This window comes from Vitis riparia, chromosome 7, assembly GCF_004353265.1.
Source record: "Vitis riparia cultivar Riparia Gloire de Montpellier isolate 1030 chromosome 7, EGFV_Vit.rip_1.0, whole genome shotgun sequence".
NCBI lineage: Eukaryota > Viridiplantae > Streptophyta > Magnoliopsida > Vitales > Vitaceae > Vitis > Vitis riparia.
The window spans coordinates 26,812,152-26,827,624 of NC_048437.1; the positions used below are offsets into that span (position 1 = coordinate 26,812,152).

General features: G+C 27.9%; 1 protein-coding gene across 1 annotated transcript; it reads left to right on the forward strand.

The window, feature by feature from the left end:
* The first annotated feature begins 7,216 nt into the window (after window positions 1-7,216).
* Window positions 7,217-8,190, forward strand: LOC117917692. Its single transcript, XM_034834051.1, has one exon. The coding sequence runs from the start codon at window positions 7,358-7,360 to the stop codon at window positions 7,787-7,789; it is 432 nt and encodes a 143-aa protein (XP_034689942.1). The 5' UTR covers window positions 7,217-7,357; the 3' UTR covers window positions 7,790-8,190.
* The last annotated feature ends 7,283 nt before the right edge of the window (window positions 8,191-15,473 follow it).

Sequence of the window (15,473 nt, forward strand, 5' to 3'; positions counted from 1 at the left end):
AAATATGTAATGATTTATAACATCTAGATTTTTTAATTTTTTTCTGAGTTATTATTAATCAAATTGAGAGCATTTAGTCATTTGTTATGAAATTGTCATCAATATTTTGTAAGAGAGTGTACGAACTTTCTAAGAGATGATACGAACTTTCTAAGAGATGGTACAAACTTTTTAAGAGATGGTACGAACATTCTAAGAAAATGTATGAACTTTCTAAGACGGTGTATGAACTTTCTAAGACGGGGTACGGACTTTCTAAGAGATAGTACGAACTTTCTAAGATAGGGTACAAACTTTTTAAGAAATTGTACAAACTTTTTAAGATGAGGTACGAACTTTCTAAGAGATGATACGAACTTTCTAAGAGAGTGTACGAAACTTTGTAAGATATGGTACAAACTTTCTAAGAGAGAGTATGAACTTTCTAAGACAAAGTACGAACTTTGTAAGAGAGGGTACGAACTTTCTAATAGAGGGTACGAACTTTCTAAGACAGAGTAAAACTTTGTAAGAGATAGTACGAACTTTCTAAGAGTTGGTACGAATTTTGTAAGAGATTGTACGAACTTTCTAAGAGATGGTACGAACTTTCTAAGACGGGGTATAAACTTTCTAAGAGAGGGTATGAACTTTCTAAGAGATGGTACGAACTTTCGAAGAAAGGGTATAAACTTTCTAAGAGAGAGTACTAACTTTCTAAGAGATGGTACGAACTTTCTAAGAGAATGTACGAACTTTCTAAGACAGAGTACGAACTTTCTAAGAGATGGTATGAACTTTTTAAGACGGGGTACGAACTTTCTAAGAGAGAGTACGAATTTTCTAAGAGAGGGTATGAACTTTCTAAGAGAGTGTACGAACTTTTTAAGAGATTGTACGAACTTTCTAAGAGATTGTATGAACTTTCTAAGAGAGGGTACGAACTTTCTAAGAGAGGGTACAAACTTTTTAAGAAAGTGTACGAACTTTTTAAAAGAGGGTACGAACTTTCTAAGAAATTGTACGAACTTTCTAAGAGAGGGTACGAACTTATTAAGATATTTCTAAGCTTAATTAGTATCAATAAATAATATTATTGTATTTCCATGTGGAAAAAAAATTGAAAAGTTTGAAAATTTTTAAAATTTTTTAAGGTAAAGAGAATATGACGAAGGGTGCTAAGAATGTGAGGATTCCTCACATTCTTTGTACCATTCATCACATTATTCGTATCTTCTACAATTACTTAGTGTTTTAATTTTTTAATTTTATTAAAAAACATTTTCATCATTTCTAAGCTTGATTAATATCAATAAACAAAATTATTTGTATTTTTAAGTGGAAAAAAATTAAAAAAATCGAAAAATTGTTAAATTTCAGGTACGAAGAATGTTAGGTAAGGTATGAAGAATGTGAGGATTTCTCATAATCTTCATACCTTTTCTCACATTTTTCATATTCTCTCTAATTTTTTAGTGTTTTAATTTTCTAATTTTTTAAAGATAATTTACATTATTTCCTATTTAAAATTTTTTTAATTCTTTTTTTTTTTTAACAATTCTATTAATAATAACTCAAAATAATATTATTAAACCATGTTATTGTTATTTCAAGTTAAAAAGTAAATATGAAATTTAAAAAATATAAATAATTTAGGGTACAAAAAAATATGAGAACGGTACAAAAAATGTAATAAATACATATTTGGTACTTTCATCACATTTTTCATATTGATTTTTAGTTTAAAATTTTTTGAAATTACAAATTTATTTTCGAAAATACTATCATTAGTAACTTAAAAGAGTATTAGTAATTTATTTTATTGTAATTTAACTTTAAAAACCTTAAATTCAAAAAATGTAAAATTTGGAGAGTACGGACAAAAAATTAGGACGGTCTAATTACCTAAGCTTTACATATGATTATCAAAATGTTGAATTTTAATGAAAATACTCATTTCATATTAAAATATTACCATATTCATTTTTATGTTGAATTTAAATGTTTAATAATTTATTAAAAATAAAATAATATAATTATGATATATGATGATTTTTTTTAATGAATATGTTTTCAAATTTTATATCATTTTTATTTTTATTTTTTTCTAATTCTACTTTTATCTAATATTTATTTTATTTAAACCCAAAATTGTTGAGAATGGAGAAAAAAAGAAGGTCACAACTAGTTCTTCCCTTAATCGGTTAAGTGAAATTTTTATTTCAAATTTAAAATGACATCTTGAACATCCAATGGCTTGGAGAACTTTTTCGGCAGGTACCGAAGAGGTACCTAGAATTTTCCCACTTTCTATGATTCAAATATGTGATTGTCATATCATTAATTGAACATGCCATAGAAGTTTGGGCAGACCTTTTGATCGATTAGCTGGTGATGGGCTGGACTTTGAAGCAACCATTAAATGGGTTTGCCACCACCCAAACCGACCTTTTCGTACCAAGTCACTATCCTGACCAAAAACAGGACATGGCCATTTTTGTTAACACCTAACTTCATGAATACACTCTTTTACTTAGACCACTCGTTCTTTCGACTATCATCTAAAATTGGAAATGACGAAAATATTTATACTCATAAATAAATTGGTATTTCGATTTTATAGATATATCAAATATATCAAAGATCTATTGATAGATATTTAAAAAAAAAATAAAGATAGAGATAAAATTGATCAAAATTTATATATATCAAATTTTTTAATAAAACAAAAATTATATTTTTATAAAGTTTTTCTTATATTTTTATAAATTTTGACCAATTTTATATATATATATATATATATAATATGATTTATCATAATTGATAATAATATCGAATGCATCGATAAAAATATGAATTTTATAAATGTACATTTATTATTAAATTATATCAAATATTATTTCATAATAATATATATTTGATTATAATATGTCCAATTTTAAAATATATATTAACATTAAAATTATGATTCATTTAATTCAATTGTATTAAATGATATAAAATAAATTATGATATATGTACAATTTTTTAATATTTAATTAATCTATTAATGATATAAAAAATACTATGAAGAAAGTTATTATGATAATTTTATATTTTTGATAATCAAATAAAAGAAATTTTTGTATTTAATTATAAAATAATTATAATTAATTTGCTATTTAAAATATTCTTCAAATATTTTTTTATATGATGACTTTGGATATATATTTTTAGTACATGATATTTAACAAGGGGTAAACTTGCTCTAATGGTAAGATGAGTTGAACCCTAAACAAAACCAACATTTTTGATAAAGCATTGTAGCAACGGGTATTGTAACTCTATTATAGCAGAGCACTATAGCGCATTTGACTATCGTTGACCTGTATTGACCATCCGATATATTGCGAAAAATCGATATTTATTGTCAGATCGTCGATTTTTTCCAAAATTTTGCCAAAACAATATTTCCCTACCAAATATAATTTTCATAACCTCCTATATCATCGATATATCTTGATATTTTTTTCATGCTTTTTTTATTCTTGTTAAGACTCCCAAAGTACATGGATTTTATTATCTTGAAATAGACTCTAGAAGTTAGAAGAAGGTTGTATATTAAAGTTTATTAACGAACCAGATGGGCCAATAAAAACCTCTGGACCTGCGACATATATCTCGATATTTTTCTTCATGCATTTTGGATTCTGGTTACTCTGGAAGTTAGAAGAAGGTTGTACATTAAAGTTTAATAACGAACCAGGGCAAATAAAAACCTATGGACGTGGGTACGAGTTAGAGAGGAAATGATGGAAGGATATATATCCCACACAGATATCGTTATACATGAAGTGGCAATTGCTGGTTAGCTAATGACATCATTATGAAATTGAATCATGAGAGAGAGAGAGAGAGAGAGGATCATATAGGATCTGATTTTGGCTGCAATTGGATATGGATTTTGGTTTTAGTGTGAGAGACTTGGAACCACTGTTTTAGGCTTTTAGCTTTTTATAATGGGTCATGATGGCATGGTCCTGTCAATTTGAAACTTCTTTTTTCATACTAGTGGCCGCTGGTATTTCCAACATGATACACATCCCAAGTGTGATGAAAAGTGTTGAAAAATGTGTTACGTGTAAAATTCTTTGAACATTTAGCTATCACTCGTGATAAACAACGGAAAAATATTTCATACGACACCATCCGTAAGAGTTAATCATCGTAATGCTTTGTTTTAATTCAACGATTAGATTTTTTTTGGGGAAGGCTCCCGAGGGAGCCACCCAATGGTAACATTTCTAAAAATAAAAATCACAATTTCTTATCACAAATATGACGAATGACTGGTCGAGAATTGGCCTGCACCAGAAGGGTCTCGGGTGGGACGGCGGTGATCATGCCGGTGGCACGACCCACGTCTTGCAATAAAAAATATTGAACAATTTGATATGGGTGGAACCGTGGGAGAGCACGCACATTGGTTTTAGTTGGGATAGTATACTTTCATATTCCAACATGTAATATAATAAGGCTAGGATCCATAAAACAAGTACTGATTGTATGACAATGTCTATAATACTTAATGGCTTAACTTCAATTATTAAGTCATTTCACCCACGTACCTTTCACATTGCTTTAAGACATAAGTAATTTGTTCTAGAATTGTTTGATTTACCGCCTTTTTAGAGACAATTTTATGGCAATAGAAAAAGTTTTTTTTTTTCTTTTATGAAAAAAGCTTTATTTCTTGTTTCAGTTTTCAACTTATTATAATACTTAAATTTAATTCTCATACAAAATAAAATCAAATTTAATTTTTATTTAATAAAAATATCTTACAAATAAATATATGACAATTCTTACAATATGATACAACATGAAAATCATTTTAAAAAAATCTTCGATAAATAAAATATTTTTAATTTTCTAAATAATAATAATTTTATATCATATTTTATATAAATTCATTTATTATTATTTTTTAAATAAAAATTTTATTAATTGACATCAATAATAAAATAAAAAATAAAATATTAATTCTCATATTTATATATATTTTAAAATAGGTCAAGATAAACCCGACTCTTCTCCAAATATAATTATATTTAAAAGGAATCCGATTGCAATTTGAGTTCAAGTGCAACTGGTCCACCCACGTGCCTATCACGATCCAGACGTTGAGTGAAGTGATCAGTAACCACCCAATTTTTTTTCCCAAGAATTCTTCGAGAATCAAGGAAGTGAAAGATACCCCTTGACTCCCTGCAGTAAATGACAGCTCAATTAATTCACATTAAAATATAAATAATACATCTACGTTTAATAATCTTATTATTTAAATATTTAATTCTCCACACACCGGCCCACATGCCTCTGCCATCAACAGTCATTCGGACCATTAAAAATCTAATTGGCCCGACAATATCATTAAATATTAATTATACCCATACCATAAAAGTTTAATTAAAGGCCTTCATTTTTTATTTTTTTTTAACTTGATAATGACTCCATATTCGATCAGAATGATTCCATTCTGAAAATGACCAAATTCCCACCACATCTAACTAGTTGAAAATCTGTCTTGCTGCCATGTCAGCAATTAGCTAATTAATTAATTAGTTTAATTTTCATTAAAATAAGTACATAGGTTGTCACAAACTTACACGTATTTACTCTTTATTAATTATTTACTCCAATCTCAAGTAATCCATCCATTCGCTTAACTTGGAATCTTTTACAGATGCGCGGCTCTTCTCAATCACAAGTTTCTTATAAGATAAACCTAACCACTTAAGTCTACAAATCATAACTAAACTTAAAGTCTAACTATTAATCATAATAGCATTAAAATGGAAGTATGGAAATATTTCTCAGCTCGGTTTGCTTTTCCAAATTCAGTAATTAAATCATCTCATAGCATTATAAAAGACAAAAAAAAAAAAAAAATCTATTAGACCTATATAAATACAAATAAAGTTAATTAAAAATAAAAATATATTATTTTTATTAAAATTTATAATTCATCTATAATTATTATGAAACCACTACAATCTTAATTCTTATTGTTCTAATACCCGTAAATAGATTTTAAAATTTATTTTATTTTTATAATTTTTACTGCTTTGATGATTTCTATACTTTTCTAAATGAAAAGGTTTTCATAATTCCAATATTCTTTTGAATATTTTATTTTAGAAAAATATAAGGATGAACTTTATTAGAACATGACTTCTAAATTAAATAAAGTTTATTATCGAATATAAAAAAAAAAAAAAAAAGGAAGTTACGAGCTTGTTTGAATTTGTAATTTAAAAGCAGTTTTATATTTTTAAAAATTTCAGACAGTGTATGGTCATAATTTTTTAAAATGAAATAAATTATAAAATAATTTAAGAGAATAAATAGTAGTTATTTTCATTATTTTTTAAAAGTTGAAGAAAAATATGAATCCGTTCAATCATATTTTTTTAAAACTTGTTTTTAAAAATTATTTTTAGGTTAAAAAATTAAAATAAAAACTATATTATCTCAAATGAAATAATATCCTAATGAATTATATCCAATAAAATAAATATTATCATATTTATATTTAATTTGTAAAAATAAAAAAACTAAATATATTGTACCTAATATGATATTATATACTTATATTTAATTTGTAAAAAAATGAAAAATATATTGTGATTAAAATTTTTAAGTTTATAAATAGAAATATTATTTTTTTTAAATTAATAACTACAAGTTTAATTTTTTTTAATAAAAATTATTTATGGTACAAAATGAGAGTATTATATGTAGGAGGTTTTATTAAAAATAGGAAATAGTAAGTGATGAGTTGAATGATCCTATCCCATTTATCCGATCATCAATCAAACGTAGAGTATTGTCGTATATGTTGTCCCATGTTATCAAGATGCAGGCCATAAATAACCTATTGAATCTCGTCAAAACGACATCGTTTGCCAATAATAGTGCAAGCTGCACACTCCTTTACCGAATCAGTAAAAGTCTAAAAGAAATAGATAAATAAATAAAATTAACTCAACCGCCGCTCGAGCGCGTGTTTACCACTCCGATTTTTTTTTACAGCGGTCAAACTGTAGGGCGAAAGTGGCGGGGGCGTGTGAGGCACATGACTTGTAGATCCAACGGCTTGGATGGCGAGTAGTGACCACGTGCTGTTGCAACTACATGCATTTAATAGAGAGAGCGACACTCGTGAAAAATGCTGGTGAAGTATGCGTAGCTCATAAATGATCACCACCCTCGCTTTGTTATTAAATCACCAAATTCCAACCTCCATAGCCACATATCACGATTTTCTCTCTCTAGATTTCGGATTTTCCAGAGAGAAATCCCTCTCTAGGTATTGGGAGTTTTAGAGAGAGAGGCGATGGAGGTAGAGAGTGTGAGCGTGTTCCGAGGACTGAGATCCTTCTGGGCGAGAAAAGGAGGGTATGTGCGCCTCAATGGATCGGGAAGGAGGAAGAACCGGGTCGAGCTTGCTCGGCTCGGTTCCAACCGTCGACGGCGGTTCTGGCGGATCAAGCCTAAGTTCCGCTTCTTCAGAATACCTTCTCCAAAGAAGTTCTTTATATGGCTGCGCGACGCGTACGTGAAGATGATGCTGGGGTTCGCCAATTCGAGAGTTATGAGCAGCGGCTACAGCGGCGTCTTGGGCGATGGCATTGGCGGCTTTGGGCAGCGACCGCTAAAGGAGTACGATGAGAAGATGATCATAGAAATCTACAGGTCGTTGGTTATGGCTCAGGGTCTGGCTCCGCGCGACGTCACCGCAATCGGTTCGGTAGTCCATTTCCGGTAAGTATGCCAAATTTACCGGATCGTAGGGCGGGGTTTTACCTGGTAATTGGAATTTTTTTTTTTTAATAAGTTGTAAAAATAATATAACAACTCTAGCCGTCGAATCTCTCTTCTTGAATCTCGCCTTGGGAAGAAAAAAAATTAAAAAAAAAAAAAAAAAAAAAGTTCGATTTTGAATCTCAAATCCTTAATCTTCGAGCCGTCGTTTAATTTTAGTATTATTATTATTTAATTTTTGAATCAAATTAAAATTACCAACACATATGGTGTTGCATGTTGGATGTAGCCTTCCCTGTAGAAGGGAATATTTACATGTGGCAGACCAAATTTTAGGCCAATACGAACACTAATGTTTAAAGATATGAGTTGTACTAAGATTGATACAACACATAATTATACTTATTTGAAGAGATATTTTTAGCCGTACCCATTTGGTGGAGTGAGTTTGTATTTCTCTTGTCGGAGAAGCGACTGGACAAGGCGAAGTCATCATTTCGCCTACCTTTAATCATAATAATTTTATTTATTTATTTGAGTTACTAGTGGTTAAAGAAAGAATAAGGAATATATAGTGGGTTCATAATGATGACGGAGAGACGATGTTTTTTAGGATAGGTATTAAGGTCTCCATTCACGTGCTTTTACTTTTTTTCAAAGCCTTAGTCAAAATTCTTAATTATTACGCCTGTTCTGTTCTAATCATTCTTCTCCACGTCGTGGGGACAAGGCTGAATACGTCAAATTTAAGGTGACAATTTGGTATTTTTCCCTTTGTTGGAAGAATCGGAAGTGCTTTGGATTTATCTGTTGTAAAAAAAAAAAGATTTAAATTAAATTTTATTTTAAAAAATTACTTTATACTTATAATATTTTATAAAACAAATATTTAAAAACATCTCAAATTTATTCTTAAATAACATATCTTTATAAAAAAAATTTAAAAATTATTTTCAATAAAAAATTTATTACGGGAGATTTTTTTTTTTTAAAAAAAAAAAAACTATTTTCAATTTAATAACCAACATGAACATATTGATAATAAATGTTATTGTTAATTAAATAAAAAAATTTAAATATTTTGATTTTTTTATTCAATTAAAAAATAAATATCATCCAAATGTTTTCTTAAAAAGCTTTTCTAGACAATAAGAAAGTTTTAATCAAAATTATTTTAAAATGATTCTTTTAGAAATAATAGAAGCTTGTTTTACAGAAGATAATTATTTTTAAAACTTATTTAAAATATCTAGTATTAAAAAAGGTAATATTTTAAAATTTTAAAAATTTGATAGGAATTTTTAAGAATGTAAAGGAATTTCTTAGCTTTTTGTTTAAGATTTCCTTCATCTATTTGATGTGAAAATAGGAATAATCTAACCTACTTTTGTTTTGATCATTTAGTAAAAATCAAGGCAAACTTTATCTTGAAAGATTGGCAATTTTGACGTTGTAACTAGTACTAATAATTTTTTTTTATAAGGTGGAGAGCTTTGCTTAACCTTATTTTAATTTTTAGTATTGTTTAAAGGCTCATATATATGCCCAAAAAGGATGGTACATCAAGTTCTTGATGTCAAACTTATTTATTTAAGTAATTTTTATTTTTATTTTCATTTAGGATATGCTACGAATTTTTCATTTTTATATGCAAATATTGGGAATTTGTTTCCATTAGTAGAAGTTTATCACTCTTTAAATTCACTTCAATTATTTTTTTCCACTTTTATGACAAATATATTTCATCAAACATCTTGCGAGCCTTTTTTTGGTTATTAAAGTATATTTTAGGGTCTATCATAATATTGAGGTATACTTTTTTCATATCTATAAAAAAGACATCATCAATGAGATGTTGTCAAACTTATAACTAAAGTATCCCTGTTTTATATCTAAGATATATGCGTTTAATATCACATACGAGTCTCAGTACTGTATGCCTTAGTATGATTATTTTATACATCGATCTCATTCTTTTGTACTTTTACCCTATTTGTTTGTACCTTAATCCCATATATTTATGCTTTTGCTTAACGACCCGAATTTCAACATACAATACCAACAACCTGGATTCAAAATTTGGTAGATATGGATTCATTACCTTAACACATTTTCTTACCATTGTTATAAAGAGTACCATAATGTAGATTCCGAAACATCAATTGGTTGTTGAAGCCTGCAAAAAAGGAGCAAATTCACCTTTGAATTGATTGAAAGTATGATTATTCTATGTCTCTTTAGGAGTTATTATTAAAACGTTAAAAGTTGTTGCAATGTTTCTCCTTAGATTGTGCGATTAGGGGAATTAATTATTCGTGTCATAATGTTGGAAAATTGGTTTAAAGAAAATGACTCAAAACCACTTATAGGTGAATGGAAAATGACATTTATTCGAAAAAATACATGTTCTTTTGAAAAGATGTATCCGACGTGGTAAGAGACAACCTTTTCAACATACATGTTTGGTGTCTTTAACACACAACCCCACCAAAAGTCACCACCTACAACTATAAGTAGGAGAACCCTGATAGCATTTCTAATTCATTCATGACATTTTCTCTATCCCTTCTCTTTAGTCCCTCGTACAAGAGAATGCTTGTTCTATCTTAGGAGTAAATAATATTTTACACTATAAGCATTTAAGTAGGGTGAAATATGTTTTTAAGAACTCAGAGTCAAACTTTAAACTCAATTAACTTATTGTTTGCGAGTTTTATCTTATTTCATTTTTAGTATTTTGTTATAAAATCTACTTATTAATTTGCACAACGACATCATTTTTTCATAAAAAAAAATAATGAAAATTTACTTAAATATAATTGGTTTAATAATTGTGTTAGAGTAACCTGATATAAACACGACTCATTAATTATATGAAGAATACGACATGATTTGCTCAACTCATTTAATGAATGAGTTAAAGTTGAATTATGAATTTTGAAGGATTATGAATTTTGAAATACTTTTTAAAATAATTAATTTAATTATTAATTTTAATTATAATATGTTTAGAATATGGAAAGTAAACTGAAATTTTGATTTTATAAATGTTTATTTTTTTCATTTAATGTTTTAATTATAAAATCTTTTTAATCTTTGTGATGAAATATATAAAGTTTTACTTAAATTATTAAATTTTCAACTATATATTTTTTATAATTTTGAAAGTATTTTAAATTTTTATAATTTCTAAATGTATAAAATTAATAAATTTTTATGAATTAAATAAGTCATGAACATTTCATTTTAAGAAGATTACGAATTAAATGAAACAATCAAATTTAAACACAACTCGTTTATTAAAATGGATTACACAAGTTGACATAATAACGATACACATATGATTACACTTAATTTGAATGAATTAAATTTATGTTATTTTTTTTAATTATATTGTTGTGTCATGTGAAAATTGTCACTTAAACCTACCTAAAAGAGGCTTGAATGGTTGCACCAAGAATGTTCTTAACCTAACCCACCTAAACTCTTAAGCAAAGATGCCCTTAAGGGTATGAAGCCTTAAGAGGCAAACAATGTACAAAAAGTAAGGTTAGTGATTTATCAACCTTAGCCCACTTAAACTTTTAGGAGATGAATGCCTTAGATGGTCATTTACTTCATGAGAGAAACGTAGTAAGAGGTAAAGGTTAAGGATTCTCAACTGAAGTTGATCACTTGAACCCAATGCCCTTTAAGGGTCACTTGCTTTGGAAGGCAAATGAAGTGATCAAATAAGTAGGGTCTAAGATTTCTCAACTTGAGCGCATATAAACCCTTATAGGATAAATGCCCTTGATAGTCCCTTGCCCTAGGAGGTGAATAAAGTGAGAAGGATAGGATAAGAGATTTCTTGACTTGAACCTAATTAAGCTTTAAGGTGATGAGTCCTTCGAGGGTCTATTACCTTAGGAGGCAAATGAAATGAGTGGGGTAGTCATGAATATCTTGGCCTAAAGCCCACTACAATCCACAGATGCGTGCCCTTTTATGAGTTCCTTGCCTTAGGAGGTGAAGGAAGTGAAAAAAAAAGGATTAGGTATGAGATTCTTAAATTCGTCCCTCATACCTAACAATTAGAACTTAGTATAATAATTCTAAATAAAATTCTTTGGTAACCCAAAAATTGTCACTAAATATTAAAAAAAAAAACAAAATGGAAGACTGTGACCTTTGATCTTAAATTTTTGTATGGGCTTCCAATAATTGTGTGGTAAAATCGACTTATTAATTTGCACAACAACATCATTATTAGGTAAAAAATAGTGAAAATTTACTTAAATATAATTGGTTTAATAATTGTGTTAGAGTGACCTGATATAAACACGACTCGTTAATTATACGGAGAATATGACATGATTTGCTCAACTCATTTAATGAATGAGTTAAAGTTGAATAATGAATCTTGAAATACTTTTTAACTATTTTAAATTTGAAGTTTTAATTTTATAAATGACAATTAATTTAATTATTTAATTTAAATTATAATATGTTTAGAATATGGAAAGTAAATTGAAATTTTGATTTTGTAAATGTTTTTTTTATTTAATGTTTTAATTATAAAAAAATTTAATCTTTGTGATGAAATATATAAAATTTTACTTAAATTATTAAATTTTCAACTATATATTATGTTATAATTTTGAAATTATTTTAAATTTTTATAATTTCTAAATATATAAAATTAATAAATTTTTATGAATTATATAAGTCATGAACATGTCATTTTAAGAAGATTACGTGAACGAATTAAATGAAACAATCAAATTTAAACACAACTCGTTTATTAAAATGGATTACACAAGTTGACATAATAACGATACAAATATGATTACACTTAATTTGAATAAATTAAATTTATGTTATTTCTTAATTATATTATTGTGTCATGTGAAAATTGTCACTTAAACCTACCTAAAAGAGGCTTGAATGGTTTCACCGAGGATGTTCTTAACCTAACCCACCTAAACCCATAAGCAAAGATGCCCTTAAGGGTCTGAAGCCTTAAGAGGCAAGTAAATGACGAAAAGTAAGGTTAGTGATTTATCGACCTTAGCCTACTTAAACTTTTAGGAGATGAATGCCTTAGATGGTCGTTTACTTCATGAGGGAAATGAAGTGAAAGGTAAAGGTTAAGGATTCTCAACTGAAGTTGATCACTTGAACCCAATGCCCTTAAGGGTCACTTGCTTTGGAAGGCAAATGAAGTGATCAAATAAGTAGGGTATAAGATTTCTCAACTTGAGCACATATAAACCCTTATAGGATAAATGCCCTTGATAGTCCCTTGCCCTAGGAGGTGAATAAAGTGAGAAGGATAGGATAAGAGATTTCTTGACTTGAACCTAATTAAGCTTTAAGGTGATGAATCCGAGGGTCTATTACCTTAGGAGGCAAATGAAGTGAGTGGGGTAGTCATGGATATCTTGGCCTAACCCTACTTCAATCCTTAGAGAATGTATGCCCTTTATGAGTTCATTGCCTTGAGAGGTGAAGGAAGTGAAAAAAAAATGATTAGGGATTTCTCAACCTAAGCCATTTTGAACCCCTTAGGCAATAAATGCCCTTCAAGGTCCCTTGTCTTGGAGGTAAATGAAGTGAAAGAGGTAGCTTAGGGATTTCTTACCTCAACCTTCATGAACCCTTAGGCAATGAATGCCTTAAGGGTTCATTTATTTAGGAAGTGAATGAAGTAAAAGGCAGAAGGGTGGGAATTTCTCAATGCTATGAAGAAGTCTTCATGTTTTCATAATAAGAAAAACTCAAAATATCGCTTGAATAATGATATTAGAAAATAATTGGATCGAGAAGATCCTTCCCTATATTATGTTGCAATGAAAGAATCCCATACTATCAAGGTGTCTTTCATGTTTTCATAACAAGAAGAACTCAAAATATCACATGGAGAATAATATTAGAAAATAATCGGACCGAAAAGATCATTCCCCATATAATGTTGCAATAAAAGAATCTGATACCATGAATGCATCTGTCATGTTTTCATAACAAAGAGAGCCCAAAATATGGTATGGATAATGATATTAAAAAGTAATTGGACTAAGAAGATATTTCCCTATATAATGTTGCAATGATAAGTGTAACACCCCAAACCCAATTTAGGGGTAAAATCATAATTTAGAAATTATTAATTAATTAAAATAATTTAATAGGAGTAAAAAAGTCTTTTTCGTATTTAAAACCCTTATATATAAATTAGATTTTTTTATATATTTTCTATTCAGAAAACCTTTTTACATAGAAATCAGAAATATCAAAGAGCATAGGGCTGAAGATTTAGAGGTTTGGGGTTTGAAGATCAATTTTTCAGGTAAAAACTTAATCCTTAAATTAATATTTTATATTCATTAATTAGTTTTGAACACTTTAGATATTCTTTGAAATATCTCAATTTTGATTAGAGTTCGTTTAATTAATTTATAGGTCAAAAAGATTAAAAATTTGTGAACATAGTTTGATTTATTCATGGAGATCAATAGATTTTGATTACTCAAATGAATAGATTTAGAAAAAATAATAATAAATAAATAAATAAAATAAGATTAGCGTGATTTTCTGGAATGGTGAAGAGAAAATAATAATAATGTAGATGTGTGTCGTGTAACAGAGGGTTTAAAAGAGAAAAAAAAAAAACAAAAACAAAAATGCATGTGGACGTCCAAGAAAGAAGAAACAAAAAAAGATAAAAAAAATGTTATTATTATAATAATAGGTGTAGTTGGTGGTTTGGAGTAACGGTGTTCTCATGTTTTTTAAAGTAATAATATATATATAATGGGGTGTAGAGGTGGAATTGTGGTTAAGTGACAGTTGGATTATGGGAACAATAATAATAATAATAATAATAATAATAATAATAATAATAATAATAGTTTCTTGTATATGTTTTAATTTAATTTAAGTATATAAAGAAATAAATAGGGAGGGTAAGATTAGGAAAGAAAACGAATTTTACAATAATTTGGAAACTCAATAAATTAATTTACTATTGTTTAATAAGTTGAAAATAATATTGGGTAGTAATAATATTAGCATGAGAAATTAATTAGGATCTCTAATACTAAATAGAATATTTTTAAGATTGTTAAATTTTTACCTTTAGATAATTGTGTATGATATTATGTTAGGTGAAGAGTAAATTCGTCAAGCTAAATACTTCAAGTTTTTTAGTGTTTATTGAAGGTAAGAGAAATTAATGCAGATTTTTATAAAAGAAAATAATTTTCTTTTTTTATTATATTTTGAAATGTGTAAAAATATTATTTTTATCGTTATGCATGGATCAAAAATGTGTTTTGTATGGAAAATATATTTGAGCATTTTCTTTGTTTATAAAAAATGGAAAATTGAAGAGATATGATATTTTGTTTTGTAAGTTTGAATTAATGAAATAAAGTGTTTGACTTTGGATTATATGGTCCTAGTCAATGAGTTATAATAGTTGATATTATATGACCCTAGTCGACGGGTTATAATAGTTGACCTTATGGCCCTAATCAACAGATTATAATTGTTGACATTTGGTTTTATTCACCTTAACTAGAACAAATTTGAAACTAGCCACTAATTTGTGAAGTTCCACCTAATTGAGCATCATTTGTTATTTGATAATCAGAATAAAGATATTTTGAATGCATTTGATTTGGTTTTGATAAGAAATTGTTTTGAAATGG